The sequence below is a fragment of the Lotus japonicus genome, chromosome 1, assembly GCF_012489685.1.
Source record: "Lotus japonicus ecotype B-129 chromosome 1, LjGifu_v1.2".
Lineage (NCBI taxonomy): Eukaryota > Viridiplantae > Streptophyta > Magnoliopsida > Fabales > Fabaceae > Lotus > Lotus japonicus.
Window position 1 is genome coordinate 121,006,461 of NC_080041.1, and position 22,115 is coordinate 121,028,575.

Here is a 22,115-nt window from a genome sequence, read left to right on the forward strand (position 1 = left end):
GCCACATTGGTTAATACGAATGCATTAAACATCTCGAATGACGTGGCCAAACAAACCACACAGAAAAGAAAAGTTTTGTAGCTTGTCATACTTGAAGTAAACCTTAGATTCCATAGATTCCCCATCACCTCTATGAACAACTTGCTCTAACAGTCTTTCTCGCAAGAACCCCAACATCCAAAACCACACTCTCGTCTTTGTTGAGTTTGAAATCCGGTACATGTGTCATCGCAAGAGGGAACAAAAACGACCAAGACTTGCACCTCGGTCTAGCCAAAGTGGGATGATGAACAGAAAAATGAGCAAAAGTTGATTAGAAATATCAATCCTCCACCATTAGGATACTTGCATGCCTGCACCACGTCACGACGATTAGAGCGGTGTCCAAACCCTACTCGTCAATGAAAATTATCCAAACCCTAGAGGAGACCTATAGAGGAAGTCTCAATCTCCATTTACATTGTGCCAACAAATATCAAAATATAGTCTCATGCTAATGCGTGCAACCCTACTCGTCAATGAAAATTATCCAAACCCTAGAGGAGACCTATAGAGGAAGTCTCAATCTCCATTTACATTGTGCCAATAAATATTAAAATATAGTCTAAGCTGTCATCTTGCTTGCTTGATGCTAATGCGTGCAACCCTACTCGTCAATGAAAATTATCCAACCCCTAGAGGAGACCTATAGAGGAAGTCTCAGTCTCCATTTACATTGTGCCAACAAATATCAAAATATATAGTCTAAGCTATCATCTTGCTTGCTTCATGCTAACCTGCACGCATTTAGTAAGTGGCTAGTAAATTCATGCCTCAAATTCATGAATTTCTATATGTACCAAAAAATAATTTTATAATTTCTATAGATTTAATAAATACGTACACTCGCAACCAATCATAGCATGCCATGTGTGAGAGATAATAACTTTCGCTTTAAGTTTTAATTAAAATAAAAATATATTTTATGATGTGGCAGAATTCAATTGAATTACCGCGTAAATAAAGTTTACACTGATGGTGCACACAACTTTAATTCATTTTTATATGCATTAACTACGTGCACGTGGTAGGTAAATTTCAAAAAAATAATAATGTTCTTTCGATACAACTTTCCCAAGTGAATGCTCAAATTGTTCTTTCAAAAGTATAGACCGCTAACAAGTGTGTTCCTGAAAATAAAAATACCTAATTTAGTCGCAAATATTATAAAATGTCAATCAAGTTAAAAGACTAGCTTGACTAATATTTTCCAACATTAGAAACAAATTCAGGGCTCGTTTGGTACATCGTATTATGCATGATAGTATAAACGTATACAATATATTATAGACTTATCCATTATTTGGTGTTCACATTGTATTGTATAAGCTTATACATCAATCCCCTCTTATACATTAAGATGATTGATTATTTAATCTACCATATAAATGATGGATAAGACATGATAAGAGTGTGATATATAAACTACTTGCATATATTTAATCAACCGCCCCCACAACCACTCTCCACCACCACAACCACCACCACCACCACCACCACCGTCACTACCACCACCATTGTCGCCGCCACCACCACGCTCCACCACTGTCACTATCGTTGATACCGTCATCGTTATCTCCATTACCACCAACACCACGCTGCCACCACTTCCACCACCGCCACCACGCTCCACCACTGCCACCATCGTTGATACCGCCAAACCACCATTGTCGCTGTCCTCATCCTCCACCACCACCGCCGCCACTGCCACTACCACCACCACCACCACCATGCTCTACCATTGCTAGCATCGTTCATACCGTCATACCCCCACCCTCCACCACTGCTACCGCCACCACCACCACCCTCAACCACCGTCGCCGCAACCACCATCACGCTCCACCATTGTTGATACCGACATACCACCACTGTCGCCACTCCCACCCTCCACCACCACCGCCGCCACCAACACCACCCTCCACCATCATTGTTGCCACCACCCTCCAACACTGCCACCATCACCGCTACCGCCACTATTAGCAATTTAGCACCATCTTCGCCGTCATCATCTTCCAGTACCACCATCACCACAGTTGCCACCAAATTATACAGTGTATGACCAAACACTGTATAAGATTAAACTTTTATCAGGCCTTATCATATCAAACCTAATACAATCAGGCCTTATATTATACAACATACCAAACGGGCCCTCAGTATTTACTTCTTTTGGGGCCGAATTCACCAACAAGTCAACAACCCGCGCTTTTAAAGACCAATTTCATCGTTCACTCCAAATTTCCCTAGAGAATTTTTTTTTAATCTAAAAGAACAGTAATGAATAAAAACATACAGCAAGTCAGCCAACTCAGGATAGTTCCAGATCTTTCTCAAGGGTTTCCACCAAACCAATGAACACCCAATAACCACAACCGTTCGATTAAACCACAAACCTATCCAACGGTCTTCCTTTCCCACCATTTTCCCAAGGTCTTACTTACCTACTAAACATTGCTCATCCGCCACTTACGCCCTTATCTCTCTATCGCTCCAACGCCAATGGCCACCGTCCTTAGAACTCCCACCTTCCGGCCACCACCACCTCCGCCGTCCGCCTCCAAGTCCCCGAAACCCTCCTACGTCGCCGTTTCTTCCACGTGCAGGCGGAGGCCGTCACTCTTCACCTCTCTCCGATTCTCCACCAGTCCCTCACTGCGGTTCGCGAGGTTCGTGCCTTTTGCTTTTGGCGGAGACACCGAGGCTCCTCAAGTTCAAGAACCAGGGGTTCAGGTTGCGGTGAGTCTTCTTCTTCTAACTCTACTCTTTGTCAATTAATCAATTTACCATGTTTCTAGGTGGCATTGGAACCAAATTGAATTTTCATATTGCGAATTTGTGTTGAATTTTAGGGTTGTGTTGAAATGAGAGGCAGTTCTGTGAACTTAGTATTAAAAATTGGGGGAATATTCAGAAGGATGTGAATTTCCCTTATTAGGTTAACTTTGTATTGTATAATGTGTTGACAATATTGAGGCAATGATTTGAAATGTGTTAATGATTAGGGTACTAGAAAAAAGCTGAAATTTTGGTTAGTGGGAGTAGAATGTAAATATGTTTTGGGAAATGAAGATTGAGTATTCTAGGTTGTGCTTGCTCGAGGACAATATTCTGTTGCACTTTCACTGAGTGGGTTACCCCTTTCTAGTATTTGCACAATTGCACCACCTCAAGTATGTTAGGGAGATATTAGTTTTAAGGCTTAAATATGTTTTTGGTTCATCTATTATGGGAAATTATTAGTTTTAGTCCCTCGTCGGAAAAAAGTATCGTATCGGTCCTGTGAACTGACCTCCGATAACATGTCTATTTTGCGTTATGGATTGTGTAACTTGAATGATTTTGAGAGGAAGGAAATATTTAAATTTTAGAGTTAGGTGAACTAGTGGTGTACTGCTAGAGTCTAGATAGGGTTACTTTGAGTTCTACCCAAAGAATAGAGAAGAATAGAGCAAAGGAAGAGTCAAACACAGCCAATGGTTGGTTCTTCTGGTGTAACTGACCAGAAAAGAAGACAATTCAGCTTTTATAGTGTACCATAATAACCTTTCAGATTTCTTGTCTTTCCAACCTGGTTCATGATTGTTTCAGCTTATGTTTTGAGTACGATTTATTTATTTATTTTTAGAAAACAAGTAGCCAAATCATTAAGAAAGTTTTAAGATTTAAATGATCTATCGTTATAGTAGGACATTATGACTTTGTTTAATCCATCTAGCTGATCCCACTTGTTGGGAAAAACCTTTGGATGTTGTTGCAATTATTTTTTCCTCGAAAGTCATCTCAGTTAGCTGCAAAAAAATGTGATTATTTCCACAAAATAAGTTAATCTAGAAATGCACCTAATCACATAGGAATTCCAAATTACAATTACTAAACTGGAATTTCTTAGGCACAAATTAAAACAAAAAAAGTTACAAGAAAATAACTCATTGAAGATTTTGGCACTTATTTCCAGCTGTGTCCCTGGGTCTTACAAGTAAGATACTGGTAGAACACTTATTTATACTGGTAGAACACTTATTTAGTGGAAACCACCGATCTGGACCACTGAACACCGATCTGACCTCTGATATGCCTCTGAACAACACGACTGAAGTGAAAGGAAGTAGAGGGAACTAGATTTGTGGCGCCCTCTTCGATCTGGGTTTGAGAGGAATAGGATGGAGGCTTCGATCTCAGCAGAGAAGAGAAAGAAGCTTCGATCTCAGAGCAGAAAGGGAGAATGGGTTTGAGAGAAAGGGAGAGAAGGACCGTGGAGAATGGGAGAGAAGGCTGATGTGGGAGAGTGGGCTTGATTGAAGCTTCGAGAGAAAGGGAGAATGGGTTTGAGAAGGCTGATGTGGGAGAATGGGTTTGAGAGAAAGGGAGAAAGAAAGTTCGAGAGAGAAGGTGAGAAGAATGGATGGATGGTTTGATTTTGAATGATGGAGAAGCTTCGAGAGAAAAGTGAATGTGGTTGGTGAGATAAGTAAATGTTGATGAATCCGGTGGGTGAGGTAAAGAAACGTGTGAGAGAGATTGAGTGAATAGGTAGTGTCGTTTTGAGAGAAATTGAGGCAATATTCCCTGTCGTTTTGGTCCAATATGAGGGGAAAAAAATCAATATAAGGAAAAAATCCATTAAATGTGACCGTTGGCCCAAGCTGAGAAAAAAATCATTCTTTTTCAAGCTAATGCCAATGTATCTAATATAAATAACACGTATATCAGTTTTTTTACACACTTTTTTACACTTCCACACAATTTCTTTCTTCCCACAATATTCCATGGATCCTTCTTCTTTTCAAGCTTACTGTGAGTACTTGAAAATTCAATCATCTCCTACTCTTGAAAATTCTTCAAATCCACAAACCTCAATGTATCTCCTAATATAATGTAATGCATTTCGTTTAATTTTTTTTAACATACCATGTTCAATTTGAAATATATTTATATTGTTATAAATATTAATTAATATTTAAATTTAAGTCATGCTTAGGTGGAAATAAAAAATATAAACATATGAAGTACCGTGGGGTCCAACTAAAAGTAAAATAAGCAACCATGCACTGGAGTGAATTCTGCTTGGGTTGCTTATGAGTTGCTTAAATCCTATGTGGCAGTCTGGGCCCACCAGAATAGCATTTAAGCAACCCAACTAGCAACCATGCATTGGAGATGCTCTTAAATAAGATATCTTTAAATTATAAAGGTAATCCCATTTTTTTTCGGTTTACTCTATATCGAGAATATGAAGTTATAGTTTTCGTTCCTTGTCTTATCTCAAATTTCTGATACACTAATGTAACAGGACTCTTCAGATGGTGCTGTTGGTGTGGAGGATAGTATAGATGATAATGAGTTGAGTGATGCTGGTGAAATACCTGCTTCACCTCTCTTACTATTACTGCAATCTTACAAAGAAGCACTAGTTAATAATGATGAAGTCAAAGTTGCTGAGTTGGAATCATCATTAAAATCCTTCGAAGATGAGAAAGTAGGTCTTGAAGGGAAAATAGCTTCTTTATCTGAAGAGTTATCAGTAGCAAAAGATCGGATTCTAAGGATTGGTGCAGACTTTGACAATTTCAGGAAGAGGACTGAGAGAGATCGCCTTTCACTGGTCTCAAATGCTCAGGGGGAAGTCGTGGAGAGTTTGTTGCCTGTATTGGATAATTTTGAGAGAGCAAAAGCTCAGATTAAGGTGGAGACAGAAGCTGAGGAGAAAATAAGCAACAGCTATCAGAGTATATATAAACAGTTCATTGAAATTCTAACCTCACTTGGAGTTGAACCAGTGGAGACAGTTGGAAAATTCTTTGATCCATTGGTAAGTTAATCAGTAATTTTAGTATATGGTTGAATTCAAGTAGATTTCACTTTCCCCCAAAACAAAATATTTTTATCTTGCTTGCCATAATGTTTTATCTAAAAAACAAACTAATAAATTTAAATTTTTAAAGGCTGTAGTGCATCAAACAGTTTATATTAGTAAATCTGTCTCAGTACAAAATGTCTCTTTGTTGTGCACCAGCTAGTATAATTTTCAATATTGTCGGTGACACTGCACTAATGTGCTGTTCTGTTTGGCGTCTGCAATATAATTTATATCATCTCGGGATTATTGCAATATTATTTTAAGTCTTCTTTCCTTCCATGAATAATCTCTTAAGTTTTTTTTAACATGTTGGTCCGACCTCTTCCTTTTATTTTTTAGTGTAATGCTGTCATTATGATTGATGCAGGCTCGCAAACCAGTTGGCTCGAAATTCAATCGTGTACTTGATGAAATTTCTCAAACACTTTATCAAGTTTGTTCAGGTTTCCTGAAGACCTGGATACGATTTTAACTCAAGCAATTGTTGATTGTTTCGAGCCAACTTGGTGAGTTCAAAACTGTGGTACAAAGTCAAGGAAAAAAGACTTTGTAGTAAATTTTGTATAAGAATCTTAGCTCATGTTTCTAGTTAAAGAATTATTTTCAGTTGGATGCTTGTAAGATGGTTTGACTCAACTTTTTGCACCAGCTACTGCCTAAATGAAACGCTAGATACTTTGTTCTATTTTTGCCAATTTTTTAGTGGTTTCTGAAGGTATGAGAGATTGATTGTCATGAGCATTTTCTGATAAACTACATTTTTCACTTTAATTATAAAAGCTACATGAAGCAATTATGCGAGAGGATTCTACTGAATTTGAGGAAGGCATCATAATCCAAGAATTCAGAAAGGGTTTTCAACTTGGTGACCGCCTCTTACGGCCATCAATGGTGAAGGTATCAGCTGGTCCAGGACCTGCTAAGCCTGAAAGTGAAGCACCGCAAGAAGAACAAGTTACAAGTGAAATCAGTAAAGAGAATGAGGGCGGTACAGAAACAGAGTCTGCTTGAAAGGCCAACTTTTTGTCTGGATTCAGTTTTGTAAAAGTACATCAGTTTAATCTCAAGGAGTATAGTGATGATGGGTGTAAGAGTTGCTCAAGAAATATTCCAGCCAAATTTCCTTTTAAGGGGGGAGTTATTATTGTTGTGAGATGATTTTGAATTGTGATTTGTTTCAGATTTTTTCATCCTTGCATTTGCTTTGGTAGAGAAGATTAAATTTCCAGTGGTGGTGCCCTTTGTTCCTGCAAGGAACCCGAGTAAGTTGCAACTGATCCTTGGCACCTTAAATTAGGAGGATAAGGGCATAATTTGATTTAGTTTATATAGAGGCATAATATCCTCATCATATTGCATGGAATTATATTGAACGATGTACTCTTTATTTTGGTCTATACAATGTACTCTTCATTTAAGGGAGAAACAATGCTGCTTGGTCTACTCTGGGCATTTTAAGATTCTTCAAGGTTTTTCCCCTTCACAAACCCAAATAGATGAGCTAGCCATATAATTCTCATAAGCTAATTTGAGAAATTTATTGAAATAAGTTGAAAATATTGTATGGATATATGCTTATAAGTTGACTTGAATTTGATAAAATAATACTTGTATTTCATTGATAATACGTGACTAAAGACTACAATATATATAGACTAGCAAAGAGATCAAAAGAAACTAAATCTATCTAAACATATCTCTATTTAAATAGATATCATCTCTATTTAAATAGATACTAATCTAAAATAGATAAACAAATCTTAACTATATCTCTATGAAATAAGACTAATAATAAACTAAATCTTAATAGATATTCAACACTCCCCCTCAAGCTAAAGCTTATTTAGCTTTAAGCTTGTAACAAATCGAACCCAAGAAGAAAATTATTTTAATAGATATCCTCCCCTAATAATGACAGTCTTGGCGAATCTCTGAATTGAATAATCTTTCAAACTTCTGCTAAATCCATAGGCAGGCAAAAGACAATTTTTCATACTTGATCTGGCTGAAACTGATGCAAGACAAAAACCAATTCTTCTGGAGTGTCGTAGGGTAGTTGAGTCAGCAAACAAGGGCGAAAAAAAACCAGCAACAATACGCCCGAAAACAAAACAAGGCTGAAGCAACAACTCACCAACAACAACCACACAGAAATAAAACATACTTGAGGTCGATCTATTGATGGCTTCTAAGACAAACAATGATGTCAACTTTGACACAGACAACTCTCAAACATTAGAGAATGGGCCAGCGCAACTCGCAGCTGAAGCCCTAAAACCAGAACCAATAACTCTCGACTAGAGAGTGGGCCAACGCAACTCGCAGCTAAAGCCCTGAAACCAGAAAACCAAACAATCGAGACAAAACAAACGAAGGTGACACTATCACCTTCAAAACCAAACCAAACCAAATTGCATAAAGTCAGCCAAGATCAATATAATAATAGCATCTCGAACCATGAGACGCAAACAACTCAAATCTCAAAAACCAATGTGGACCTGAGCGTCAAAACAGAGTTAAAACTCTAAACCAAACCAAACCAAACCAAACTTGGCCAACAGTGAGATATGGCACGAGAAACGTCCAAACAGGGTCAAAACAGCTGACCCAGAAACTAAACAGGGAGAGGAAGACCGAATGATCACAATTGTGAAGGCACAACACACGTCAAAACAGAGGATCCTTAAAACCAAACCTGGCTGATACACAAAGAGGACCAGCGAGAACAAAGCCGCGGAGAGAGCGGCGCGTGAACTTCACACGCAGAGAGATGGGAGGCGTGTGGCTTGGAATCCGGCTGCAGTGGTTGACTGTAGTCTCTAAGATATTTAACAATATCTAACACTTCCCCTCAAGCTAAAGCATATATGTCATATGCATAGCTTGTAACAAATATTATTAACTCGAGAAGCTGCTGCTGCCGGAGAGAGAAATTCACACAACACTTCCCCTCAAGCTAGAGCATATATATCATATGCATAGCTTGTAACAAAAATAATTAACTTGAGAAGCCGCTGCTGCCGGAGAGAGAAATTCCCAAAAACAATCCAAAAATCTTTTCCAACTCTAAAACCACAACTGTGCCAACCAAAACCAAGAAACCAAGAGCAACCCAACACACTAATTGAGAATTGGACTGGACCAAAGAGCCACGTGGTGCTTCATTCTGGCTTCATCAGAAACTTCTAATATTACCACTGCTTAAAGCAACATGAAAACTTTTATGTACCATTAAAGACAAGCACAAACAAATGCAGTAATCAGAAGTTGTTGAGGCTTGAAATTGCCCTTCAGTGCCTACTTCCAACGAGTAGGTAAAGACTTTGCCCCTTACGCACAGTAGGAAAAAAGAGTGAATCTGCGAAATCTGAAATCGCTTAAATTGTTGCATCAAGAAAATCTCAACCTTGTCATGAACCAGAATTGTAATGATGTTGGTCGAACACTTTATCACTGTTAACACATTAATTTATGAAAAACTGATTTTGAGAAATCGCCACAGATGTAATGATCAATGATCTTTTTTTGTGGTTTCTACACCGAATATTCAGTATAAGAATTGGCAAAGAAGGAAATTGACGAAGAAATCATAGGAGAATCACAAGATGAAGGGCATTAGTAGCGTTCTTTTCCAACAAAAACTTTAATACCACTGTTGTTGATGAAATAGAAAGGAAAGCTCCAACAAAAACCTCTTCTGAAGCTTTACCACCACTTAGAAATAAAGTAAGTCCACACATGCACATAAATAGAAAAATCTGAAGTAGGCCTCCAAGAACAGCAAACAATACTCTGGATCTGGGCAAAAAGACCCCTGGAATAGCACCAGGAGGGGAAGACGACCTTGTCTGTGCAATCACGACAGCGAAAGGATGCTTGGAGGCCGGCGCGTTAACATCACGCGCCAGGAGTGAAGCCGTGAGTGAAGGGACGTTGACAGTGTTGAACGTCAATGGTGACTGCCAAGAACGTGACAAGGATCACTAGGTTCCAAGAGAAAGGGAGCCATAATCAGAAAGAAACGAGGTCGTAAGAAAACGGCTAGAACTAACCAACGGAAGCAAAGTACGAAAAATAAATCCAAAGAGATTTGGAAAGTCACCATGAGGGGGCTCACGGGGGAAGAGCCCCCTCACAGCGGTAGGATCGAAACTTGCTCTGATACCAACTTGAATTTGATAAAATAATACTTGTATTTCATTGATAATACGTGACTAAAGACTACAATATATATAGACTAACAAAGAGATCAAAAGAAACTAAATCTATCTAAACATATCTCTATTTAAATAGATATCATCTCTATTTAAATAGATACTAATCTAAAATAGATAAACAAATCTTAACTATATCTCTATGAAATAAGACTAATAATAAACTAAATCTTAATAGATATTCAACAAGTTGATCTAAACAGCTTATGAAAATAAGCTTAAAAGAACATAAAGCTAGATAATACTTTATTTACGTAATTTTTCTCAGACACTTCTCTTTAGCAAGTTAGGTCCTATTAGGCGTGTCAAGTTTTGGACTTGTAGAACAAAGAGCATAGAAAATTACGAGGGATGAATATTCAATGCAGGGTAGTTTGTACCAAGAACATAAGTTCTGTAGAAATTAAAGGACTCAACAAAGATGGAAGCATAAACAAACTCATAACTTAAAGAACTTGAATAAATTTAAAGAACTTGGAACGTAAAACATAAGTCAGATCACTTGCTCAGAACCCAAATTATCAAATTTTTTTCAACATGACAGACTTTCTAGTAAAAGTGAGTGCTCATAATCAAACCCATTATCATTTCATTAAACACTGTTTTGTTTTCTGTTTGTGTTGACGTTGACACAAAATGCATCTACGAAGAAGTAATATTTTGTCATGTTGGGTGCTCTTTTGCTTTTCTGTTGGCCACTCTCCCCAATGTACAGTTGTGTGAATTCCGGGGCAAAAAAATCAACGGTGAAATGTTGGATTGAACAAACGCTATTTTACATTCATCGACATTTAAACAAACACACAACTCAATGCTTATCTAATGAGTAAAAATAACCATTCTGTATTGACTATTATAACCATTATCTAAACATCTATAACTTGCGTTCCATTCTCTCTTTTTTCCATTGTGAATGTCTACATCCGTGGGTGACCCAGAAGCATTCTCCTTTATAACTTGAATCCACTATTGCTATGACTTCCAATAAGTGAATCAATACCCAGAATTTGGGATAGCTGTAAATGGTGAAAAGACGAGCTAATAATGAAAATTAGGAGGATATCTTTCACAAAGCTCACAGAAAGAGACAATACAGGCACACGCACTCACGCAAATTACTCAATAGTCCGTCTTCTAGTTTATCATTGCAATATGTAAAGCTGTTGGTGTCGTTTTCAATTTTATATGGTTTCATCATCAATTTTATTTGCACCCACAGTACTTATCCTGCAGAGTACGACATTTATTCAATATTAATTTGGAACCCCATGAGGTTGCGCTAATTCATCATGTACACTGCTTGCTTTTATTGCGATACTGGTGAGCGGTGACACCAACCTATAGTTTGTGACCGTTTCTAAGTGCCATAACATAAACGGTAACACACTTTATGAACCGCCACAATCTGCTGGTGTCGCAAAAAAACTTTGTATACACAAATCATTATTGTTCTTATAACCTTCTCATGCATATATTATGTATCTCATTCGAATTGTCCATATCTTATGTTAATTTCTTTTTCATATGAAATGGTACTGGACTTGCTTAAAATTACTGGATGCATGTGGAAGATCTGCAAATAAGGTTCAATAAAGATAAAATTAAACCTTCAATGGTGTGTCTTTAGTGGCAACACTGATCGATATGGTTCCGGCTTTTTTACATTATATTTCCTTTCCCCATTCTAAACGGTGGTCGTGTATATAATTTAATCTTCAATTATAATTATTATGATCTTGAAGTTATCAAAAGAGAATATATGTTGGATCTCTTACAAGAAAACAATGAACTCTAGTCCAAAAATGGAATACAGTACAGCTGTACAGCAGACATGGAGGTCTTAGATGCATCATTGTCTGCATATGATAATTATGTAGAAATTAAAGCCAGTATTCTAGTATGACCAAATGTACCATATAAAAGTAAAAAGTCTTTTGTCGTCATTTTTCTTTGCTGAATCAAGGTTTGAGATTCTTTGTTTAGGGGGGAGGGTATAACATTTATATACACTATTATGTGAAGGAAATTTTTCTCTTGGCCGTCCGCCCCATTTTATTATGTCTGGGCTATTCTTGAACATAAGATTTATAACCATGTGAAATAAGGTTGTGTTTGGATGAGGGATTGTAGAAATTCAAGGGATTTTAAATGCTAGGGAATTCAAATGACTCAATTGAATTCCCTTGAATTTCAAATTTTATTGTTTGGATAAAATGTTGAAATTCGCTCAATTGTAAAATTCTTTGTTTGGGTAATATAAATGAATTTCCTTCATTTAATTGTTTTTATCTTAATATAATCGGCCGAAAACCCTAAAAATCAGCCCGACTCTCAAAAATAGACCGAAACCTTAAAAGTCGACATAAAAGCCTAAAAAGTGGCTTAAAAACCGAAAGTCGGCCGAAACCCCAAAAATCGACCGAAAACCTAAAAATCAGTCGAAAACCCTAAAAATCGGCCCGACTCTCAATAATCAGCCGAAAACTCAAAAGTCGACACAACCCTAAAAAGCGGCCCAAAACCCTAAAACGACAAGAAATCCCTAAAAATAGGCCGAAAACGTGAAAGTCGACTCGAAACTCAAAAATCGGCCCATAACCCTAAAAATCGACCTGACTCTCAAATATCGGCCGAAAACTCAAAAGCCGTCTGAAAACCCTAAAAATCGGCCCGACTCGAAAAAATCGGCCGAAAACTCAAAAGTCGGCACAAAACCCTAAAAATCGCCCCGACCCTAAAAAATTGACCGAAAACCCAAAATCAGCCCATAATCCTAAAATTTGGCCGATAACCCTAAGAATCGGCCGAAAACGTGAAATTCGGCCCGAAACTCAAATATCCCCAAAACCCTAAAAATCAGCCCGACACTCAAAAATTGACTGAAAAACATAAAACCCGACCTTTCGGGTTTTCGGCCGATTTTTAGGGTTTTGTGCCGAATTTCGAGTTTTCGGCCGATTTTTGAGAATCGAGCCCATTTTTAGGGTTTTGGGCCAACTTTTAAGTTTTCGGCCGATATTTAGGGTTTTGTTCCGATTTTTGAGTTTTCGGCCGATTTTTAGGGTTTTTGGCCGATTTTTGAGTTTTCAGCCGATTTTAGGGTTTTGGGTTGATTTTTGAGTTTCGGCCAAACTTTCACGTTTTCGGCCGATTCTTAGGGTTATCGGCCAATTTTTAGGGTTATGGGCCGATTTTGGGTTTTCGGTCAATTTTTGTGTGTCAGGCCGATTTTTAGGGTTTTGTGCTGATTTTTGAGTTTTTTTGCTGATTTTTAGGGTTTCGGGCTGATTTTAGAGTTTTCGACCGAATTTTGAGTTTTCGACCGAATTTTGAGTTTTCAGCCGAGTTTAGGGTTTTGGGTCGATTTTTGAGTTTCATGCCGACTTTCACGTTTTCGGCCGATTCTTAGGGTTATCGGCAAATTTTTAGGGTTTTGTGCTGACTTTCGAGTTTTCAGCCGATTTTTGAGAGTCGGATCGATTTTTAGGGTTTTGGACCATCTTTCTGTTTTCGGCCGATTTTTTAGTGTCGGGCCAATTTTTAGGGTTTTGGGTCGATTTTTGAGTTTTTTGTTGACTTTTGAGTTTATGGCCGATTTTAGGGTTTTTAGCCAAGATTAATTTTTTTTACTGAATTTAGATAGGGTTAAGGGAGAGATGAAGAATTTGAAATTCCTCCTATTTTGAGGTGATTTCAATTACCCTAAATCCTATTGAGTAAAATACCTCATTTAATTACTAGTAATTTGAGAATTCTCCACATTAGATATCCAAACAAGGTATTTTAATTGAAGGGATTTGAAATACCCTCTAAAATTACATTCCCCTCAAATATTCCCCCATCCAAACACAACCTAAGGTTTGTAACTTGAAAAGGTGAAAGTAAAATAGTTGTGAGGAAATCAGTTATTGCAAATTTGCTACTTTGGATGCTAATTCACAATAATTTAGGGAAATCTTTAATATACACAAGTAAAAACTTGTGCACAATTACACAAACACATTTTTACTTGGTGCAGGAGGTTTTTCGGTTTTTTTTATAAAAATAAAAATAAAAATACTTATTTTCTTAATCAATCATTAATCCTTTAATCATCAGAAAATTTCAAAAACATTTCTCTCACATGTTCATCTTTTCTCTGAATCTACTCCAGACCTCCTCTCCACCACAAATCCCTCCCATCAACCACCATGCACCCCACCACAACCCTTTCCTCCAAGCACAACCCTTGCCCTCTCTCCTTCTCCTCCGTCGGCGCATTTCCCGACGACCACAACACCCTCTCCCTCCTCCACTTCCAGTTTCAGATCTGCATGGAGTGAAGCGGTGGTGGTTACTGGGTAGTTGAAGCGCTGGCCCCACATGGTTATTTTCGAGGTGGCACGAGACACGATAGTGAGGAGTGGCGCGGTGGCTGAGGATCTGGTGCGAAGAACCCCCTCCCCCAATTTGAAGATCCACCGTCCCCGTTCAGATCTAGGTTTCACAGTCGGTGGGGCGTGTAGAGGCAATGGTCGCTATCTCCCACAACCACCGCCGCTGGGTCTCACTGTTAATTCCCTCCCATCTTCAAATCCTTCGTCCAGGCAAGGTATCCTCATCATCTTCCAAATCTCCAGATTTCTAAGATCCATTAAATCTTCTTAAACATCAATTTTGTTTTTTTTTCCACAATTTGTTTGCCTATGATTCAGATCTGCTGATGAGGATTATGGAGGTTGATTTCCAGATCTGAAAAATAGAAGAAGGTTGCAAGATAGAGCTTGGGGAAGAAGAGAAGATACACACAGAGTTAAATGATAAGAAAGAATAGATTTTTTTATTTAAATTTCTCATAATCTGTGGAGGTGATATTTCTCATAATTTGGTGTTTGTTGGGTTTAGTGATTCAATTTTGGAATTTGGTGGAGCTTGTGTTTGACAGTTGAAATAATAGCAAATGGGTTCCAGGTTGTTCGTGAACCTTCCCTGGTTCTCTCATCCTCCCCTATTCTTGTATTTTTTTAGTTTTTTATTGATTGTAATGGGTTGTTCATTCTAGAATAATGAAGATGATAATTAATAATTTGTTTATTTTCAGTTTTTTCTGTTGTTGGAGAATAAAGATGAAGAAAGAATGATATAGTTGATGGTGAATAAATTTAGTTTCCTGGGTCTTGTGTTGTTAGATGATGAAGATATATGATGAAAGATTGAAGATGGTGATGAGATTAACCTAAATCCTTAATTACGCTTTTTTAACTAATTCACTAATAAATATGTTTTTTCAATTATTTTTTAAAATAAAAACCTGGAAACCTACTACAATGGGTCAAAAGGTGCTTGTGTAACTTTACACAAGTTGTTACTTGTGTATGTTAAAGGCCCTCATAATTTAGTAGAAGTGTTTACATCCACCGTCTGAACATGCAGGTGGTAGACGTTAGACAACTCTGACGTAACTCTCAACTCACTTTTCTTACACATTGTTGGTGCCCAAAATAAACTTATTTAATACGTGCCAGTTTGGACTTCCATCAAACTCAAAGTGAATACCCCGTTCAATGGATCCAACAAAATAGTTTCTTCAAGAAAATGTACCACAAAAATTGGGAAACTTAAGTGGCTTGACATCCCAACTGATGTCAATGTATAAACAAACACACTTAAAGGTCTATTGGCTTTTGTGAAACAAAAAAAGGTCCGTTGGCTCAAGTATTTATTCCGCTCAACTATTTATATGGCTAGTGCAATACATGAATTATCTAGATGACAATATAACGGATTAGGAGCTCTATAGTAGTGGTGCAAATGGGGGAGCAACAGAAGGAGAAGCTTTTGGTGCAGCAAAACAATTCAGAGGAGAGTGTTGAAGAGGAAGAGTCACTAAGGAAAAGGGCATGGAAAGAAAGCAAGAAGATGTGGATGGTAGCAGGCCCGGCCATATTCACAAGGTTTTCAACCTTTGGAATACTTGTAGTTAGTCAATCCTTCATTGGACATATTGGCTCTACTGAACTAGCTGCCTATGCCCTTGTCCAAACAGTCCTAGTCCGGTTTGCAAATGGTGTATTGGTAAGTTTTGGATCAGTTAATTTTTCCTTCGTATCAATTGTGACACACAGAAGCTACGCACATATGCTTCTTCTTAGAATTGATTTTGCCTTCCGAATCAATTGTAGAAGGATTACAATTTACATGCTGTTAACATAATTGCAAATTGAAAATTGTAGCTGGGCATGGCAAGTGCACTGGAAACTCTATGTGGGCAAGCATATGGGGCCAAAAGATATGACATGCTTGGAGTGTATCTTCAAAGATCATGGATAGTCTTGTTCTTAACCTCAATCTTTCTTCTTCCTATTTATATTTTCACAACCCCAATTTTAGAGGCTCTAGGCCAGGACAAAAAAATTGCTCAAGTTGCTGGAAGCATTTCTCTCTGGGCAATAGGTATCATCTTTGCTTTCTCTGTGTCATTCACTTGCCAAATGTTCCTACAAGCACAGAGCAAGAACAAGATCATTGCCTACCTAGCAGCAATTTCAATTTCAATTCACCTTTTTCTGTCATGGCTTCTAACTGTGAAGTTCAAGTTTGGGCTCAATGGGGCAATGACATCGACACTTTTGGCATATTGGATACCAAATTTTGGGCAGCTTGTGTTTATCATGACTAAGTGCCCTGACACATGGATGGGTTTCTCATTTTTGGCCTTCAAAGATCTCTGGCCTGTTATCAAGCTTTCCTTGTCTTCTGGAGCTATGTTATGGTGAGTACTCAAGTGGTTTTAGCTTTTTTTATCATCAATTTTTCAGATTACATATTTGGAAATCTTTGTACAATTACTTCTGAAGCCATAATCAATTATGAAATATGAGTAGCTTCAGAGCTTCATAATTAATTGAGGAGGAAAAAAGTTGATCCAAACATGTTATATAACTCGTGATTGACTATTTCCAAACTAGGATCTCATCCTTGCAATAATGTGAAAGAAACAATATGCCAATTAGTGATTAGGAAAAAGACAATATTTATGTAATGGAAGAGATGTAAGACTAACATAAAGCAATGGTTCCTTTTACAGTCTTGAGATCTGGTACAACACAGTTTTAATTCTTCTAACAGGGAACATGAAAAATGCTGAGGTTTCCATTGATGCTCTGGCCATATGGTAATTATATTTCATTCTGTTTTGTTTTATTAATTTGGACTATTTACTATATTTCTCATTCTTACATTTATTTTCGCTTCTATATATATTTTGTATGAATTAAGGGGTATGATCCACCAGCTTCTTCATAATAAAATGGATTTAATAGAAGGTATTACTTTTGCAGCCTCAACATTAATGGGTGGGAGATGATGATAGCCCTTGGTTTCTTTGCAGCTGCCGGGTAATTTGTTGTTATCACAATATCACTTTTCTTCAGAATATGTCTTCTTTAGGGGTGGGGTGAGGGAGAATAAATGTTGTGATTTTGTGCGCACAAAAAAAAAAACAATACCGTGAAAAAACATTAACATTTCTTATAACCGTTATGTATTTGTAGTTATGACATTTTCCAAATTAAAAAACAATATTCAAAGAGCATGTTTTAAAAAATAAGATATATTAAATAATATAAATAAGAGGGGATGAATCTTAGGGGAAAGTTGTTCTTATATGAGAATTGTTTATGATAGTTAAGTCTAATAATTAATAATTAAAATTAAAATCTTAAGAGATGCAATTTTAAAAAAAAATCACTTAACATAGTGGACATGTAACCATTAATTATTTTTTAATATTAAATCATTTATAATTATCTAACGATCTCCTCATTGTTTTTAATCACATTCTTCTTTTTTTTTTGTTACAAATGAGGGGAAAAGAGAGCCCGAGGAAGACAAAAAGGAAACTACCCAAGGCCTAAGCGAGGGCCAGACTCAGGATGCCATTCCATCCTGCAAAGGGACATCGAAAAGATTCTAATAACAAAGAAACGTATAATTATCATTTCTAATTCTCATTCTTTAATTCTCAAATAAGGACGACATTTAAGGGCCCCACTTCCTTAATGTCTTTTCGTCCCTTTCATTAATTCTTTTTAAGATAACTTTTTTTTTTCTTTTACCCCAATTCTTAAGTGTCTACAAGATTTTATGAAAATCAAGATGAATCGCAAATTAAGAGTGAATGAAACTTTTGTTGTTTATTTGTCAAGGTATATTTTTAAAGTCGATAGCTATGAAATTAATCCTCTAAAGCTCAAAACTCAAATTAAATGAATAGTGTGGGTAGGTACTTTTTTTCTTAGTTTGGAAATGAATAGAGTGGATGAAACTTTATGCATAAAAACTATATATAGGAATGGAATCAAAATTATTATCTATCTAAGTTTTATATTTTAAAATATTAAATTATTGAAAAAACAAATTCATTTATAGACACATAGGTGTGTGGATAATTAAAAATAATTTTATCGTTTTAACTATATTGGACCCCACCTCAAGACAAGGAGTATGATTGCTATGATCCTCAAATATTCTTTGGATGCTTTTTTAATCGACACATTCTTCAAACTTTATCCCTAATACTTTGTGTACACCTATTATAACAATCACAAAGTAGTAAAATATTGATTGGGTGTTACTAATTTTATGCAGTGTCCGAGTTTCAAATGAGCTTGGAAGAGGGGATTCAAAGGCTGCAAAATTTTCCATTCTAATAACAGTTCTCACATCATTTTCCATTGGTTTGGTGTTATTCTTTGTGTTTCTGTTTTTGAGGGAAAGACTTGCTTATGTTTTCACTCTAGACTCAGAGGTAGCTGAAGCAGTTGGGGATTTATCACCTTTATTGTCAATCTCCATATTGTTGAACAGTGTCCAACCTGTTCTCTCTGGTAATTATTATTATTATTTATTTATTTTTTAATAATTTCTTTTATTCATTTGATCAAAAAAAGTGAAACATTTGGTCTGAAACTGTAAACTCAAGTGAATTTGATTTTTATATGAAAGGTTGTAGAACTAAAACTCGAACATGAAGTGCAAATGATCTTACAATTATTTTTGTTCTAAGATTATTATTCATATATTAAGATCAAACCTATGGCTAGTTCTTAATTTATGCATGGACTACTGACCAAGAATGTTGTTAAATATTATAGGGGTTTCTGTTGGAGCTGGATGGCAAAGCGTTGTAGCATATGTAAACATAGGCTGTTATTACCTCATTGGTATTCCGGTTGGAGTGGTGCTGGGTAACCTTATCCATTTGCAAGAAAAGGTAATTCATTTGTAATTACATAGATGCTTGTTCCAACCTTACTTTACACCATAAACTTTTATATTTTCACCCTAGCTTTCTTTTATATAAGATTTTTATTTGGATTAAAGGTGTGTATTGTCAGACACATTCAATTGAATTTCACAAAATCATAAAATATATTTTTATTATAAAATTTTAAATGAATGTAACTTTTTTTTTCTTATATGACATATTATATTGTGATTGATTATCGGTGTAAAATTATTTTACACTAATAATAAATCACAATTAAAGTTGTATACTCACTCTTTCTTTGTATTTTTTTATTTTATAATATCACATATTATATATATCACACTTTTATTTCTATTTCTATGAAGATGTGGATGGTTAGAATTTTATTTATCAATTATTTTTTGTTATACAATTGTGAAGAATAATTTAGGTATATGAAAAATAATCCTTTCATTCCTTAATTCCTCACAAGCTAAGAGTGAGATAGAATTAGAAAAGAAAGAACTGAGAAAAATGAGATATAATGAACAATGGATGGGATAGAAATAAAGAGATAAGAAAAAGTGAAAATAGATGAATAGAGAGTGAATATGAATATATTAAAACTAAACATTTATCATTAATGATATATTTACTGAATAATGATTTATACACACCGTATTTCTCTTACATCTCATTTCTACACATTTTTTTTCCTCATATCTCTCTGCATTTTCTGTCACATCACATATCACATCACTTATTTCTCTCTCATTTCTTCACTACCTTCCAAGGTGGAATTAATTGGTGAACAAAACATTATTGATTTACATGCGTAAGCTTTATATTATTTTTCATTTTATTTAATGAAGTTGGTGAAACATAATTTGTATAACTTCACAATTGCATACATGTTCCTTCCCATATTATGTCTTTATTAAAAGGAGACAAGTGTCATATATGTGCCACTTTTGATGCAGGGTGTTTGGATTGGAATGTTGTTTGGAACATTTGTTCAAACCGTAATGCTAATTACAATCACACTTAAAACAGATTGGGAAAATCAGGTAATTCATACTATTCTGTTGGATTTTTTATTATGAAATTGATTATGAGTTTAGGAAAAGTAACAAAAAGTTACATATGATGTTTCAGGTAGTGATAGCTCGAAATCGTGTTAACAAATGGGCTGTCAAGGAGAACACAGAGCCAAATAGTGGATCACCCATTTCTAGTTAAATAGTACATCTAGCATGTGAATAATTTGTATGATTAAAGCTAAAAACAGTGTTATTTTTATTTTGATTTGGATATTGATTTCTCCAATTATTAAATTTTCTTTTCATAGACAACTAGATATAATATTCATGCACATCTTTATTTCAAAAAAAAAAAAAGTTCATGCACAACCTTTTCAAACAGGACCAGAAGCCACAAAGGAAGAAGAAACACACCCCCAGAACCAAATCTGAAAACCAAAATTTAGAAAATAAACAGAGGAGTATTAAATATTAATGATTAATGTGGAGGAATGAAAGACAGTGGTGGTGAAGACACCACCCCTGCACACTTGTGACTTGTCTCCTCTCTTTCTCTCCATCCTCTGTATAAATAAACAACCTCAGCAGCTTGGAGGTGGAGTACTATACTTCCCTCTAGCCATTCCAAACCTCTTCTGTTCAGTTTCAAGAGGGAGGAGCTCCAATATCTCTCTAGAGAAGCTCTTCACTTTCACCTTCTTTCCTTCTCTCATCTTTGAAATTTTCTATTCAATGCTCACTAATTATGATGGCTATGGTTGTCTTGATGGACTGATTATGATATTTATGTGTATGTTTTGCTCATTTATGTTATGTTATTACCTGATGAGATTCAGTGAAAATGATTCTCACGCCTCTGTTGTTTGCTTTGTTGTTTTCCTCCTCTTTTATTAGTGACACACACTTAAGATGAAGATTGTGATGCTGAGAGACGTGAGGCGAGACTTTGAGCGTAGATCGAGTATTTGTGTGTTGTGCACCAAATATGTTTTAAGCAAATTCCTAATTAAAGTTGTAATTTAGAGAAATATTAAGTCTTGACGTTTTGATTAATAAAAAAAAATCAATTTCTAGTCAAGTGACACACGAATAAACTTAGTTTGCATCTCAAGTTTAGGTGTCACAAAATATGAAAACCAAAGATTAGAAGATCAAATGCAGAAGGGGAAGAATGAATTTACGGTTACTCTTTGAAAGTTATATACTTTACTTCACAGTTTCTCCCCAAAAGAGGCAATGATTGATTATTCAAAGAAGAAAAGCAAATAGTCATGGAGTTGAAAATAGATATCATTTTAATCCTTAAAGAGGCCGAACGAAATGAGGAGTTATGGTAAGAAAATAGATTGAAGACCATAACAAAAGGGTCAAGCAACTTATGCCCTAAGCTTGACATGCCAAAGTTTGACAGGCTATGTTGGGGGCTCCTTTCCGGCCGGCTACGAAGTCGTCGAGCCTTCAACCTCTCAACTGACCAAAAGACGTGCACCTAATTAAGCACTCAAATGACGGGCTGAACGACTCGCCTTGACCGATCAGTCAGCAAAGGACTGAAGCATAGAGAACTTAATGCGAGACAACCAAAGACTATCTCTTTCTCGAAAGTCTCACTTAAAGGACTTCTTTCACACTTGTAGAGACAACTGTTATGGACTCCAATCTTATAAATATAAGTTTTCTCGTTCATTTACGAAACATGTTTTCATTCAAGCATTGATACTCATGGATCTTTCCCT

General features: G+C 36.3%; 2 protein-coding genes across 3 annotated transcripts; both read left to right on the forward strand.

The window, feature by feature from the left end:
• Nucleotides 1-2,480: 2,480 nt before the first annotated feature.
• Nucleotides 2,481-7,359, forward strand: LOC130729960 (uncharacterized). Of its 2 annotated transcripts, none has more exons than XM_057581814.1 (3): nucleotides 2,481-2,775; nucleotides 5,330-5,848; nucleotides 6,264-6,581. In XM_057581814.1, exons 1-3 carry the CDS (start codon nucleotides 2,539-2,541, stop codon nucleotides 6,366-6,368), a joined length of 861 nt encoding a protein of 286 aa, XP_057437797.1. In that variant the 5' UTR covers nucleotides 2,481-2,538; the 3' UTR covers nucleotides 6,369-6,581. The 2 variants fall into 2 exon arrangements, with proteins under 2 accessions (XP_057437797.1, XP_057437796.1); XM_057581813.1 differs by lacking the exon at nucleotides 6,264-6,581 and adding an exon at nucleotides 6,677-7,359 and having other exon boundaries at nucleotides 2,485-2,775.
• Nucleotides 7,360-15,645: 8,286 nt separating this feature from the next.
• Nucleotides 15,646-20,711, forward strand: LOC130729961 (protein DETOXIFICATION 21-like). Its single transcript, XM_057581815.1, has 8 exons — nucleotides 15,646-16,164; nucleotides 16,323-16,861; nucleotides 17,177-17,263; nucleotides 17,430-17,486; nucleotides 18,739-18,977; nucleotides 19,245-19,363; nucleotides 20,320-20,406; nucleotides 20,495-20,711. Exons 1-8 carry the CDS (start codon nucleotides 15,901-15,903, stop codon nucleotides 20,576-20,578), a joined length of 1,476 nt encoding a protein of 491 aa, XP_057437798.1. The 5' UTR covers nucleotides 15,646-15,900; the 3' UTR covers nucleotides 20,579-20,711.
• The last annotated feature ends 1,404 nt before the right edge of the window (nucleotides 20,712-22,115 follow it).

What these genes read in the sequence shown, in the direction of transcription:
- LOC130729961 (XM_057581815.1), top strand. Translation starts at nt 15,901, where the DNA reads ATGGGGGAGCAACAGAAGGAGAAGCTTTTGGTGCAGCAAAACAATTCA. An exon ending in TCTTCTGGAGCTATGTTATG is followed by an intron (nt 16,862 to 17,176) that starts GTGAGTACTCAA and finishes TTCCTTTTACAG; the next exon opens with TCTTGAGATCTGGTACAACA. An exon ending in ATTGATGCTCTGGCCATATG is followed by an intron (nt 17,264 to 17,429) that starts GTAATTATATTT and finishes TTACTTTTGCAG; the next exon opens with CCTCAACATTAATGGGTGGG.
- LOC130729960 (XM_057581813.1), top strand. Translation starts at nt 2,539, where the DNA reads ATGGCCACCGTCCTTAGAACTCCCACCTTCCGGCCACCACCACCTCCG. An exon ending in AACCAGGGGTTCAGGTTGCG is followed by an intron (nt 2,776 to 5,329) that starts GTGAGTCTTCTT and finishes CTAATGTAACAG; the next exon opens with GACTCTTCAGATGGTGCTGT. An exon ending in GAAAATTCTTTGATCCATTG is followed by an intron (nt 5,849 to 6,676) that starts GTAAGTTAATCA and finishes TAATTATAAAAG; the next exon opens with CTACATGAAGCAATTATGCG.